This window comes from Vitis riparia, chromosome 11 (genome assembly GCF_004353265.1).
Source record: "Vitis riparia cultivar Riparia Gloire de Montpellier isolate 1030 chromosome 11, EGFV_Vit.rip_1.0, whole genome shotgun sequence".
In the NCBI taxonomy this organism is placed as follows: Eukaryota; Viridiplantae; Streptophyta; class Magnoliopsida; order Vitales; family Vitaceae; genus Vitis; species Vitis riparia.
In genome coordinates, this window is record NC_048441.1 from 4,399,587 (window position 1) to 4,415,282 (window position 15,696).

Consider the following 15,696-nt stretch of genomic DNA (forward strand, 5'->3'; position numbering starts at 1 on the left):
ATTGTAAAATATTCCTATATCTATAAACTTCATACACCAAACATAAATTCCTAAGTTTATATTTCTAAGGTATTGATTTTCAAGGGAATTAACTAGCTATCTAATTTTATATTTCAAATTTGAATTCTTAGAAATTATTAAATATGTCATGATCTTATTAATTCATATTCAGTCAATTTCATATAAGTTTGTCAGATTTTTGTTCAACACAACATTCGTTAATCTACATGCAACACAACTTTTCTCCCTCTCAATTATATATCATCATTTTTTTTTCCTTTTCATTTTTATTTTTTATTTTTTAAAATTTTTGAGAAATGAAGACATTGTACACCATTTATGGAAATCATACTTTGACTATGGTTGTCTTATTCCACTTAGGAGGTTTTTCCAAATATTGCAAGTGATAATAAAAAAAATTCTTGGAAAGAATATTTGATTTTATTTTACTTCGGGAAACAAAATATTAAGCGTAGTCAAACAAGATATGTGTATTAAAATTGAGTAGGCATGGTGTTTGTTAATTCCAAAAAAAAATACAAACTACTTTATTAGTTAAACATAAGAAGGTTTCTTGAATAATTTTAGATTTTGCTTTATACAATAATTTTTATTTACCTTGATTCTTTTATCTTAAAAGTGATGAAAAAAAATTTTAAAAAAAAAAAGCCTTAGGGAATAGGGTATACCATATGACCTTTAAGCAAGTAAATAGGGTAAGCAAAGTTACATTAAGAAGAGTTGAGATAGCCCTACGAAGAAGAAAAGAGGTACTAAATCAAGATTCTTAGCCCTATACCATATGACCTTTAAGCAAAAAGACATAAAGAACTCTCCATGTGATAAATACTCCCCCTAAACAAGAAATCTATTCTTAAGCTCACAAATATATATATATTAAAAAGGGATTCTAAGAGAAGAAAGGATCCTACAAATACCATAGTTCTAAGATAAAGAATAAAACAAAGGGGTAGGTATATATAAGAAAATTTGACTTTCATTATTCTTCTGTATCCAACATTTCCAACGAATAAATGGGTTATAGTATTTCATGTTGGATCAGAGAATTATTGGATCGAGCTATATTTGAACCAACATAGACATGCTACCAACAAATTTATAGTTTGTCCCCATTAGCCGATCGAACATTGATCCAAGAAGAATCAATTCTAGGATTATTGATAATCCATGATCAATTTCCTTTCTTCCTATCCTCAGGGGAAGTCGAATCCTCGTTCCATCCTTGAGAGAGAGATGTCTTGAAGCACTAGATGATGGGAGCATACTTCCCCGAACATCCTAGGGCTATGGAACTTAGTGAGCTAAGTAGATGTAGAAGCTCCTAAAGATTTTACAAGATTCGAATTCCTATAAAAATCTAAAGGAACATTCTCAAAATTAGTTAGGTGCTTATTCTAAAGAAAAAAAAGATCTCTTTTCTTTACCCAAATTTGCTTTATTCTTGGAAGAGTGTTAGAGGAGTTTTTCTTATTCCTAGGCTTAGTATTTGTTCTTCTTTCTTTTTCTTTATTCAAGATTTGATTCTTTAGAAAGTTAGACTCACCCACTAGTCTATTTAATAGGGACTCATACCTATTAAAGAATCTACTACAACATTTACTGTAAGTATGTTCAGACTTATTACAGTAAGTGCATTGGGGAGAAGTGCTAGAATTGGCTATATACTTAGGAGTTTTCTCCTTACCCTTAATAAAAATTGTCTCCACTAATGAGATTCGTAGATTTGTTAATATAGCCTACACTCTTTTATCTCTGTGAGACTTACATTTATCAAATAAGTCATTCAAAATTTTATTTTCGAGATAAAAGGCCTCATTAATGGAAGAAAAATATAATTTTTTAGCATTCAATCTCCCGAGTTAGAGTATTGTTTCTCTCAAGGAGAGATTGATACTTAGTCTCAAAAAACGATTTTTTTCAATATAATTATATTTTCTTCATGTAGCATATCAATCTCAAATTTCTGTAAATTAACATGAGTTGTGAATTTCATGAATTTTTGGAATCAAACATTAATACTATCACGACCCAAATTCCGGGCAACCCAAAATTTGGCCCATGACCCCAAGTCAAAGGTTTGACCCTAAGGGTTCCTCCTACACCACGCTAGCAGTCAACCAAAACACTCTAAAAAAAAAATTTTCTACACATACATCACACTAGAGTTCTCCCCAACTAACAATATACCAAACAATACTCAAAAGCAACAATATTTAATAATTATCATTACAGCCTAAAAATAAAAGTTCACAATTAAACAACTTAATCAAAATAGGGTCTCATTACAAGTCCATAATTCACTGTTTACTAAAACAAGTCCCAAAACCACAAACTCAATAAATACAACACACTCCACTAGGCCCCTCCAGGGGCATCCTAAAGTCCTCCTTGCCCCACCTATGGATCCTCAGGAGTGATATCTGCATCTAAAAAGATGTAAATAGGAAGGGGTGAGCATTCCACATTGCTTAGAAGGGTGCCTAACACCTAAGAGGTTAATGAGGATTACTAAGTTCCAAATAACACAAAAAAACATCTCAACAGTATTGATCAAGCCACATAATTTAATCTCTAATATTATACACAATTCCACAATATGAAACAATTAAATGAAATGCATATGAACGTGTTAGAAATATTAGGTTAATCCAACCTATGATAATCACCCTAGAGAAGGGGGGGGGGGTGAATAGGGCGATGGTCTCTTTTTGCAAATTTAAACAAGTTAATGCAAGAGACAATTATATGCAAGTATATAATAATCAATATATAGACAATTGCATATAAATTAAAGAGTAAGGAAGAGAGAATGCAAACACAAGAGTTTATAGTGGTTCGACGCAACCTGGCCTACATCCATTCTCCTATAGCTTCAATCCCGAGCTTGAGGTTCCACTAATCCAAGGCTTCCAAACCAAGCCTTCAAGCAATACAATTGGATTATGGTTCCAATCCACCCTCTTGGACTTTTGGCTCCAAGCACCCTTTACACTTCTCAAGAGATATCTCACTCTTGAACAACCCCTCAAGTGATACCCCACACTTGAGAAACTTTGTCTCAAAGATTTACAAATGAATGATCTCTCAAAAATCCTAGCACAAGAACTTTAAGCTCAAATGATACAAGAAAAACTAGGATTGAATGGTGCACTAAAAAATACTCTTCTAAGGCTCAAATATAATCAAGAAAGATTTGGGAAGGTTAAGCTCTTGAAACAATGAAGATTGGAGCCTTTTTATAGGAGAAAAAAGTCAAACTAGTCGTTGGAGTTTCGACCGGTCGAGTTAGGGGTTGATCGGTTGACTAGCCATTAGCATTTAATGTTTGGAAAGTGACCGTTGGGCCTCAACCGGACCTCAACCAGTTGAGGTTCAACCTTGACCGGGAAGAGAAGGCCACTGGGAGAGAGAGAAACTTTTTGGCCTCCCTCAACCGATCCTCGATCGGACGAGCACAACCGGTTGAACCGGTTGAGCCATTTTTTGGCTCAACACCCAACCTTTTTCAACTTAAAACCTTTTAACACAAGTTTGAAAATCATTTAACACAAGGTTTTAGTTGAAAACATGAAATCATCTAATTCTTAATATATTTAAAACAATATTACTCTTGGATGATTGTGATGCATAAATAAAGAATGAAATGCATAAAAGTCCTAGTGCACCAACAACCTTACAAAGAGATCTTATGAAGCTTTGGTCTTGAAAAACTCTTCTCTTTGAGGTGGTCTTCTTCTTCATGATTTCTCCTTGGCTTGATTTGTCTTTGCGATTGCCACTTTGGAAATCGTCTTGCCTAATCACACTTGAAATATGATCATTAGTTCTAAACCTTATTTTGTTATCATCAAAATCAAGATTAACCAAACCTTGGTTTCACAGAACGTGTGACACACAATCATACAATGCACTGTCGTTCTCGGGCTTTCACTAAATGATATGCGTCTACACCCAAATACACTCCCTATTCAGAGTCTTCCCTAAGTAAATTTTTGTATCTTTCACCCTAGGGATCTCTCTCCCTTCTTAATTTGCCTCAAGCGAGCCTTTACTTTTCATCACGATTTCATTTTTTTCTTTCTTTTTCTATTTCATACACTTTTCATAATTTTTTATCCCATCTTCACACAACCATGATGCAAATGAATGTCATGAGGTTAATTACTCTCATTCATATGTATCACCAATATCATTAGAATTACAATCATGCCACAATTCAAAAATTTTCCAACAATTCCAACAATCCCAATAATCCAATATAATTAATTTTCCATAATAAAATTTTCGAAAATATTCCAACAAATTCTCAAAAATTCACATATCAATAAATTTGAAATTATACCACAATTTCAAATTTTTCCAACAATTCTAATAATTTCTAATAATCGAATATAATTAATTTACCACATTAAAATTACCGAAAATATTCCAACGAATTCTAAAAAATTCACATACCAATAAATTTGAAATTATACCACAATTTTGGAAATTTTCAACAATTCCAATAATTTTAGCAACCCAAAACAATCATTAATCAACCAAAAAGAAATTCCCAAAATCACAAAAATTCCAAAAAAATTCTTACAGCATCAACATTACATATTTAACTCATAATGACAAGATCTACAAATTTTTTTCCAAGGAAAAACACATTTAATTATAGTTTCAGGGTTAGATTCCCCTACCACAGGTATACGAATCCAAACGTTAAAAACAAGATCGACCACCATAGAATTATTCATCTCGTCGAGTAGAGCACCTCCTCAAATTTTCAAGCGAAACGGATGACGATCGGCCGTCCAAACGACGGCCAAAATCCGGTGGAAAAAGAATTCTCCATCATCGTCGCGAGTCCCTTTCTCTGCCACTTCTCCCATTTTCTCTTTTCCTTTTTTTTTTTTTCTTCTAAAACCCAATTCCCTTTGTTTTTAATCTAACCAAAGCCCACGACCTAATATCCAACCTTTTTTTATTTCTTTTCTTTTATTTATTTTCATTTGCTTATTTTTCATTTCATTTCCAATTCACTTCATTTTTTATTTTTTTTTTAACAACACACAAATTAATTTATGAACCACCAGCCCAAAAATTTAGTTTTCTCAATTTTATTATTAAGTAATTTAATTTAATTTTTACTTAATTAATTCTAATTAATTCACTTTTCATTTTCGTTTTCATTTTCAACTCGTCTAATTGACCAACAAAATAGTTCAAATTTCACCAATCCAAAATTAACACGTGTTCTCCAAGCACTTTTCTTTTTTACTTTTCAACCACCACTTAAAAGAAGACTTTTCAAACTAGAATTTCCAACGTGGCCTAAAAACCCGATCATTACATCCTACCCCCCTAAAAGAAATTTCGTTCCGAAATTTAAATGAGCTTACCTTAAAAATTGTAGAAGAGTTGCGGATTATGTCGTCTCATTTCTTCCTCATGTTCCCAAGTGACTTCTTCTATCCCATGGTGTTGCTACCACACTTTGACTGTGGGAATCACCTTGTTCCTAAACCTATGCTCTCCAACTTCCAAAATTTGTAAAGGTTCCTCCATATAAGCAGTATCTTCACCAATCTGAACATCTTGCAAGTCCACTACCCATGTTGAATCTAGAGTACATTTCTTTAACATTGACACATGGAAGACATCATGCACAAGGGACAACTGTTGAGGCAAGATTAACTTGTATGCCACTAGGCCAACTTTCTTATCAATCTGAAATGGTCCCACAAATCTAGGGGCTAACTTCCTCTTTTTCCCAAATCAAAATATTCCTCTTCAAGATGACACTTTTACAAACACCCAATCCCCTTTCTCAAACTCAAAGGGCCTTCTCTTTTGGTCTGCATAGCTTTTCTGCCTATTTTGGGTAGTCTTAAGTTTTTCCTTGATGAGTTTTATCTTTTTTGTAGTCTCTTGGACAATCTCAGGTCCCAACAAATGACTCTCACCCATTTCTATCCAACACAAGGGTGATCTACAAGGTCTCCCATAGAGTGCTTCATAAGGTGTCATGCCAATACTAGATTGATAACTGTTGTTATAAGCAAACTCTGCCAAAGGCAAGTAATCTGCCCAATTTTCTCCAAAGTCCAAAACACAAGCCCTTAACATGTCTTCTAAGATCTGGATCACTCTTTTTGATTGACCATCTATCTGAGGGTGAAAAACGGTGCTAAAATTCAATTGGGTGCCCAAAGCCCTTTGTAAACTCTACCAAAAAATGAGAAGTAAACTTAGGGTCCCTGTCAGACACTATAGACAAAGGTATCCCATGCAATCTCACAATCTCCTGTATATACAACTTAGCTAAAGAGTTCATGGAATCAGTAGTCTTCATGGCTAGAAAATGAGCTGACTTAGGAAGACGATCCACAATCACCTAAACTCCATTTTTCTTGTTTCTAGTTCTTGGCAACCCTATCACAAAGTCCATAGTGATATGATCCCACTTCCACTCAGGTATAGGTAAAGGTTACAACAACCCTGCAGACCTCTGGTGTTTAGCTTTCACTTGCTGGAAAATCTGACAATTGGCTACATACTAAGCAATATCTCTCTTCATCCCACTCTACTAGAACTGTCTCTTTAAATCTTGATACATCTTGGTATTCCCAAGGTGGATGGTATACTTTGCCCTATGAGCATATATTAGAAGTTCATTCATCAACTCCACATCTCTTGGCACACACAACCTTCCTCTAAATCTCACACTCCCATCTACATGTATAGACCAATTTTCATCTTCTTCACCTTTTACCAACCGGACTTTAACTTTTTCTAAAAACTCATCATGAACTTGGGTCCCCACTATTCTTTGGATAAACATCGGTCTAGTTGATATACTTTTCAAGCATGGACCATGTCCTTCCCAACCAAGACATAGCTCAAAATCTTCAATAACTACATGCATCTCAAACTCTCTCAACTCCAAGCTACAAAACTGGCCATAGCTTTTCCTACTCAAGGCATCTGCTACACCATTCGCCTTTCTAGGATGGTAATGAATAACAAAATCATAATCTTCCAATGTCTTCATTCATCTCATTTTCCTAGAGTTCAGATCCTTTTGAGTGAAAATGTATTTCAAACTCTTGTGATCAGAGTATGCCTGAAACTCCTCTCCATACAAATAATGTCTCTAAGTCTTAAGGGCAAACACCACTACTGCAAGCTCCAAATCATGTGTTGGATAATTCAGCTCATGCTACTTTAATTATCTTAAGGCATAAGCTACCACATTGCCTTGCTCATTAGCACACACCCTAGCTCCACTATAGAAGCATCACAATAAACCGTAAACAACTCTCCACTAATTGGAATAGTTAACACTTAAGTAGTGGTCAATTTCCGCTTAAACTCTTGGAAAGCACTCTCACACTCTTCATTCCATTCAAACTTCACTCATTTTCTAGTCAACCGAGTCATTGGTGTTGCAATCCTAGAGAAGTCTTCCACAAACCTCCTATAATATCCAGCTAACCCCAAGAAACTTCTAACCTCAAATACATTAGTAGGCATTTGCTACTCTTGCACAACTTCCACTTTGAAATGGTCCACTACTATTCCTACCTCAGAAACCACATGACCTAAGAAATTCACTTCAGTAAGCCAAAACTCACTTTTGTCAAACTTCCCATACAATTGATGTCTTTTTAAAGTTCTAAGGGTGGTCACCAAATGATGTTTATGCTCCTCCAAACTCCTTGAGTAAATCAAAATGTCATCCCCAAAGAGAATCACAAACTGATCCAAGTAAGCATGAACTATTTTGTTTATTAAATCCATGAAAGTAGTGGGGGCTTTAGTTAACCTAAAAGGCATGACTAAGAATTCATAATACCCATATCTCGTTCTAAAAGCGGTTTTAAGAACATATTCTTCCCTAACTCTCAATTAATGATACCCAGTTCTCAAGTCAATCTTACTAAAATACTTCACACCCTTCAACTAATCAAACAAGTCAGCTATCCTTGGAAGATGATACTTATTCTTCACAGTAACTCTATTCAACTTCCTACAGTTAATACACAACCTCAATGTGCTATCCTTCTTCTTCACAAATAACATTAGGGCTCCCCATGGTGATGTACTCGGACGAATAAAACCCTTACTCAGCAATTCCTTCAATTGAGTTTTCAACTCCTTTAACTCAAGAGACACCATCCTATAGGGGGATACTGAAATAGGATCCGTTCCTAGGTACACTTCAATATAGAAATCAAACTCTCTATGTGGTGGTAAACCTGGTAACTCATCTAGGAATACATCCTAAAACTTTTTCACCATTGGAATTTATGTAATGTCCTTCTAGGCTTTCTCCTTACTACGAAGGCAAGCTAGGAAATTTATTGATCTCTTCCTCAACATGTACTGATAGCACGGATTGGACTGCGAAAAAGGCAAACTAACGCACTTCCCTCTAACAAAGCAAACCTCAAATTTATCTGGCAAACAAAATATTATCCTACGGCGATGACAATCAATAAGCGCTCTATACACCGTCAACCAATCCATTCCCAAGATAACATCATACCTAGTCATATCCAAAATCCTCAAATCCACCTTAAGTGCTTTATTCGCCAAGGTAATAACGCACCCCTTGCATATTCTATCAACTCTAGAATTTGTACCCATAAGGGACTCGATAAGGAACAAATTTTCTACCATTTCTGTTTTCAACCCCAATGCATTAGCATAAGATGCAGAAATGAAATAATGAGTTGCACCAGTCTCAAACAAAACACGCACCCAAGTACTATATACCAAAATCATACATTCCACCAAAAGGGCGTCCTCATCTAGTTCTGTTAAGGTTAAGGCAAAAACTCTTCTTGTTGTCTGTCACCCTCTACCTTTAGCATTCGACATCTGAGAAGAATGGGTCTGACTACTCATGGTAGCTGTCCTGGCTCCCTGCGCTGCTAGGGGTAAATGTGGCATTTGGTAGTAAGGCAATTGAAATTGAGGAGGCTGGAAAGGCATTACCAGCTGCTACTGGGAACCTCCCTGAGACTGAGGTCGAGTTTGTTGTGCGCCTCGTAATGGGCAAGCCCTCCATAAGTGGTCTCCCACTCCACAACCATAACACTCTCTAGTAGTAGCCGCTCTCTGAGCATTTTGCTCACCTCTTGCATAGAATGAAAAAAAACCCCTCAAACTGTTGACTCTTCTGCCTTTACTGTGGGCCCTGGGATCTAATTTAAGAATTTTCCCCCATTCTTTGTTTGCATTTTCTATTCCCCATTTGCTCTTGAATTTGGTTGGTTTCCTTAATGTCCTGTTCCACCAGCAAAGCCCTCTTGACCAACTCAGAATAGTCTTTTATTGCTAGTAGGACTAATCTATTCCTAATAACAGGCCTCAACCCCTGCTGGAACCTCCTAGCCTTTTTTTCCTTCCTCATTGATCATCCCTAAGGTGAATTTGGACAACTTCGAAAAGCGTGACTTATACTCGAGCACCGTCATGGTGCCTTGGATGAGGTGCTCAAACTCCATCCTCTTGGCATGCTTAGCCACCTCTCCAAAATACTTGCCTAGGAAGATTCTCTCAAATTCCTCTCAGGTCATAACCTCAGTATCATACACTATTTTCATTGATTCCCACCAGAAATCAGCTTTGTCAACAAGCATGTATGCCGCTAGACTTACCCTCAAAATCTGATAGATAGCGAGTGTTGATTCCAACCACAAAACCCAAGTGAAGCTTGTCCGCTTCTTATGAGGACACTGCAACATGTTGATGTAAGATTGTCATGCAAAGTAAAAATATAGCACATGAAATTTTAAACAAGTTGAAATAAAAATGAAAGATTATTAATTGTGCAACCTATTTATAGAATTTATAAATAAAATATTTTAAATTTAGAATCTAAGGAAGATAACATTTCATTAATCTATTTTAAATACCCCAAAATGTTGATGAATGATAATATGTCTGCTTTCTTAATAAATATTGAATCCTAAATCTATACATATCATTCACCTTTTGGTACACATAATCCTGAGTTTGTTTTAATTAGAAGTAGAACTTGGCATAACCATCCTCCATAGGAGACTTATTCATTCTAGCCTTTATTTTCTTCTTAATGTATGAGTTTTAATGAAATATAGACATCATGTATGAGTTTTAATGAAATATCATGTCTCACACATGGACTTCGTCATCTATTCTTAATGAAAAATTTTAACCAAATAAATTATTAGCTATTTAGCCATTGATATGTGATTGTTATAAATTGTTAATGACTTGATTATAAATCATTAAATTGTTGATAACTTTCATTCTTTAGATTAATGTGGGATTTTTGTTTCTAATTTGATAGAGAGAAAAAAAAAATGGAATCAAACTTGACTCCATCCTCTGGTCGAGATTCAACTACCAATTTACAATCAACTAGAAGTAAGACCGATCTTGCATGGGAGCATGTTTCTGAAGAAAGATATGCAAATGGAAGGAAATCTCTTATTTGTTTGTATTGTAAAAAGATTACAAAAGGTGGGGGTATTTATAAAATGAAACAACATCTTGCTGGAGTGAAATGATATATTAGTCCATGTAAATCGGTTCCTCCTGATGTCAGATTTCGAATGGAAAATTCTTTGCAAGAGTTTGTGAATTCCAAGAAAGCAACCCAAGAAGCATATGAATATAGAAATCCTTATGGTCCTAATGTGTCACAATTTGAAGGGGATATGGCAGAAGGTGAAGAAGAGGTTCAAGAAATACAAAGTCCTATGGCAGTTAGTAGTGGAAAAAGGAAAAAAATCAACAATGGATAAGTATTTTGCACCAATAAATACTCAAGGAGCTCAACCTTCCATGAGGAGTGTATTAGCTGGGAAAAAAGCTACTTGGAGAGCGGATATGGCGATTGGGAGATTCTTTTATGATGCATGCATTCCTATTAATGCAGTGAATTCCTTCTACTTTAAGCCAATGTTGGATGCTATATCTACAATTGGTCCTGGATATAAGGGTTCAAATTACCATCAATTGCGGGTTAATCTTTTAAAGGATGCCAAGAAGGAAGTTCAGTTACTTGTGAACTCTTATTGTGCAATTTGGGCAAAAGTTGGGTGTACAATAATGGGTGATGGTTGGACAGATAATAGACAAAGAACACTCATCAACTTCCTTGTGTATTGTTCTGAAGGAATATCGTTTGTGAAATTTGTTGATGTTTCGAACATTGTCAAGGATGCAACTAATTTGTTTATATTATTTGATGAGGTGATTGAATGGGTGGGTCCGCTCAATGTAGTTCATATAGTGACTGATAATGCAACAAATTATGTGGTCGCGGGGATATTGATTTCTTAGAGGCATAAACACATCAATTGGTCACCTTGTGCAACTCATTGTCTTAATTTGATATTTAAGGATATTGGTAAGATGGACCATGTTGCTGAACTTGTAAGACGTTCATCAAAGGTGACAATTTTTGTGTATAATCATGTTGCTTTGTTAAGTTGATTGGGAAAAAAAGAAGGATGGACAGAGATTCCGCGACCTGGTGTAACTCGCTTTGCTACTACATTCATTGCACTCAAGAGTCTTCATGATCATAAACATGACTTGCAAGCTTTGGTAACTAGTGAGTTCTTTGTGGACTCTAAATATTCAAAGGATAATAAAAGCAAAGTTGCAATTTCCATCATCTTGGATAATAGATTTTGGAATGATTGTTTGATTGTTGTGAATCTTATGTCTCGACTAATGCGCTTATTGCATATTGTTGATTGTGATGAGAGGCCTTCGATGGGATATGTGTATGAAGGCATGTATAGGGTTCGTTTAGGCATCAAGAAATTGTTTAACTACAACAAAAGACTATACAAGTCTTATACAGAGATCATAAAGCAACGTTGGGATCAACAACTAAAGAAAAACATTCATTCAACAGCTTATTGGTTGAATCCATGTCCAATATGGTCAGGAAAACTTTTGTAATAAGCCAACTGTTATTGGAGGTGTCATGGATGTTATTGATTAGAAAGTTCTGAAAGGCAAGCTTGAAACAATGAATGAAATGAAGTTGTTTCGTAATCAATTGGGAAGTTTTGGAAGAGACCTTGCTTATTCTTCACGTGAAGTACTTCAACCTGGTAAAAGATTATTTTCATTTATTAGTGTGTTTGTTCTTTTTTATTAGTTACCTACTTACTATTTAATATTTTAAACTTGCTAATACGTTTTATTTTTTTTCTTATTTTTAATGTGAAATGGTAATTAGATGAATGGTGGAGGCTACATGGATACAGTGCACCACATTTGCAAAAGTTGACCATTCAAATATTGAGCCAAACAACATCGTCTTTTGGATGTGAGAGGAATTGGAGTGCCTTTGAATGTATACATACCAAAAGAAGGAATAGATTGGAACATCAAAGGCTTAATGATTTTGTATACGTTCATTACAATTTACGGCTAAAAAATCGGTATAAATGCTTTCTTAGTTGTTTTGAATTTAAATTCTTTTATTCACAATTATTTGCTTTTCTTTTTAAGGTTCTATAACAAGAAAAAAATCTATGATACCATTGACTATGCATGCATTGATGAGACCGATTTTTGGATAGTTGATGACGATCAACCAATAGAGCTAGATGTTGAAGAATTGGAAAATCTTTTATACGAAGAATGGTCAATTCCAATAAATGAAGTGGAAGGTTCAAGTTCTCACATTGGTTAGTACACTATTTAAACTTATAAAAGTTCAATAATTATATTTTTTTTCTTGAAAAATGATTTCTTGTTGATATATATTCAATATTTTTGTAGATGATGAGGATGGTGGTGGCGTGGCTATAGAAGGACTTGATGTGGAGAACTTTGGTTTCCCAGATGCTCATTTTCAATCTCCATATTCCAATTTCCAAAATGAATGAAGACATTAATTTTATATTTGTTAGTATGCAAGAATCTTCATGAATATTCAAACATTGACATGCTATATTTTTATTTTGAGTAATTATTTAAGTGTTGTGAACCTGTGGTTGACATTTGTATTATCTATTATGGACAATGTGTTAACAACTCTTTGATAATTTGGTTATTATAGGACAATAATGGTTTGATTATTTGATAAATATTGGGTTTATTGACATTATGAATGTATAACATCTTATATTGTGTTATAGATATCATATATGATGATTGATGACTTCTGCAAGTAAAAAATTTTGTGAAAAAACTCAACAAAGTAGATGCCGTCAAAATTTAGATAGAATTTATTAATTTTTAAAATTTTTATAATGTATAAAATAATAAAATATATATTTATGACGTCATCGGTTCGACCGTTGGTCCGACTAGTAAACTGTGAACCGGTAACTTTTTCGGTTTAATAACCGGTTTGGTTCTAAAAACATTGGTATTTAACCTTATCACTAACAACTACAAAATAGGCTAGCTAACTTAGTAGTAAAAGATGAGAGAACATAAATGAAAAATGAAATAGCGGACATTTCTGAATCCTCATCACATGGATTGCCACTCTTTTTATTTATGATTTGACTTAATAATGAAAAGAGCAAGTCATATTTGATTTTATTATAAAAAAATATCAAAAAATTTAATATAATTAAAATTATTTAAAAATTTATGCATTTTAAAACTATTTTATCTTTATATAATGAAAGAAAATAAGTGAAATGAATTTAAAAAAAAATATAAAAAAAATTTTATTAATTTTGAATTTATTTTCTTACACTTTTCCTCTTATTTTTTCTCTCTAATATTTTCTGAACCAAACATTAAAGAAAACACTTCCATTAAACACGACTAAAAACCATTATAACAATAAAATTCATGAGAGAGGGAAAAGCAAGAGAGAGATAGACGCACTGGATGGGATGGGTAGGAATGGCAACGGGGGGTTCGGGACGGATCGCCCCCATCCCAACCTCACCTCGTTTATTAAAAACAATTCCCATCCCGTGTCGTTTTAAAAATTACTTTAAAATTTTTTAATTACATTAAAATAAATATATTTTATAAATAATAAAATTATTATATTTTTTTATAACTTATTTTATTAATTTTTTTATTATTATCTATATATTAAAAATAGTTAAATAAAATTTTAAAATTAAAATTAAATTAAATTTTAAAATTAATTTTTTATATAATCGGGGCGGGACGGGGCGGGATGGGGCAATACCCGAACCCGCCCCGGGTTTAAAAAAAAAATCCCATACCCGTCCCAAACCTGTTTAGTAAAATTAAACCCCGTCCCATTAGGGGCGGGGCGGGGCGGGGCGGGTACCCGAAAAAACCCGCCCCATTGCCATCCATAGGATGGGTGGCTAACCGTTCAGTTTCATGAGGTCACGAGCCAAAGGAAGAGCGTCCAGGACCAGCCGAACAGCCAATTGAGCGGTGGTTGAATTCAAAGCATCGCCCACTGTGTAACAGGGCGGCCTCCCAAAAATACTTCTGGGTCCACGAGCGCAGGGCCCTCAACAGGGTAAGCCTGGCCCAAATCAGACGGGTAACTCTCCAACCAAAGAAGACCGGCCCAAACCCAAAAAGGGGCTTCAAACTGCTTCGCCCACCGACCCAGGAGGATATCCCTGAGAATCACACCACTGCCCTGAAGAACTCCTCGGGCGGCGTCTCTCTCAGAAGCTACGTGCAGGAGCCCTAAAATCCCCAAACCTAATGGGAAAACGATTCGGGAGAAAACGAGGTGCCCGAGGTGAGTCTCTCCACCTGCTTGGCAGCCCAGAAAACGAAGGAAACCGATAGAAAGTTTTGAATTTTATATATTTGTCTGTTAATAATCAGTATGAACTCCCATTACAAACAAAAATTCATTTGGTTTTCAGAAACATTTATATTAGAGAACTACATGACAATAATCTCCACATTGTGATAAAGTAGCAAAAGAGGAGTATGGGATGTGATTGTAATTCATGTTGTTGTCATTATAATTATTTTTAGTTCATAGTATCCCTTATGCTGCCTTGTTTTGTCATCTGTAAGTACTATAAAAGTTGCGTTTGGGTTTGTTTAATGCTTACTTGTTAAGCAGGATTGAAGGGAACTAATACACCTGCCAAGTATGACACAAGCAAGCGTGTAAGGAGACGAACTGAAGAGAAGGTTGCTAGTAGCCCCTCACCCAGTTCCTCAGGCATGATTACTTTGCTCCTTTATATTCTTTTGAAAAATGGTGTCTCTTAAGGTATTCTTTCAAACTATTCCAGCTTAAATGGGTCCTTGTAAACTTGCGTTTGAGACCATCCATTGACCTTGCTGTGGGTGTTTTTGATGTTTGGATTCAGTTTTATGCTTCAAGTTGATTTAATGAAGTTCTTGTTCAATTATTGAGGATATGTGTGTCATGAATTATTTAAAAGTTTGTCTTAGATTCAGTGTCAATGGTTAACATAGAAACTACACATGCAGCTAACCTGACCCTTTCTACTGATCATTTGGTGCAGGGGAATCATCTGATGAACAATCAAGTGGTGTGGCTTCTGAAGAAGTGGTTTATAAGGAACCATCTATGTATGACAATTTATTGTTTACATTGGGAACGGGTAGTGAATCTCTTGCCAATGCATATAAAAGGAGGTAATAGTGTTATTGTAGGAGTTAAAACTGATTCAAGCAGCAGTGGGGCATCTTGTACACATTTTGCCTTGTTTGCAGGATAATTTTTTG

The 15,696-nt window shown here is 35.0% G+C and overlaps 1 protein-coding gene across 1 annotated transcript in view; it reads left to right on the forward strand.

The window, feature by feature from the left end:
• The first annotated feature begins 14,529 nt into the window (after nt 1–14,529).
• LOC117925138 (U3 small nucleolar RNA-associated protein 25) overlaps nt 14,530–15,696 on the forward strand; it is a 61,413-nt gene continuing 60,246 nt past the window's right edge. Inside the window, exons 1-3 of the mRNA XM_034844023.1 lie at nt 14,530–14,725; nt 15,062–15,163; nt 15,474–15,606. Of these exons, the coding sequence (XP_034699914.1) occupies nt 14,689–14,725; nt 15,062–15,163; nt 15,474–15,606 (272 nt within the window). The 5' untranslated portion in view covers nt 14,530–14,688. The remainder of the gene's footprint in view (nt 14,726–15,061; nt 15,164–15,473; nt 15,607–15,696) is intronic.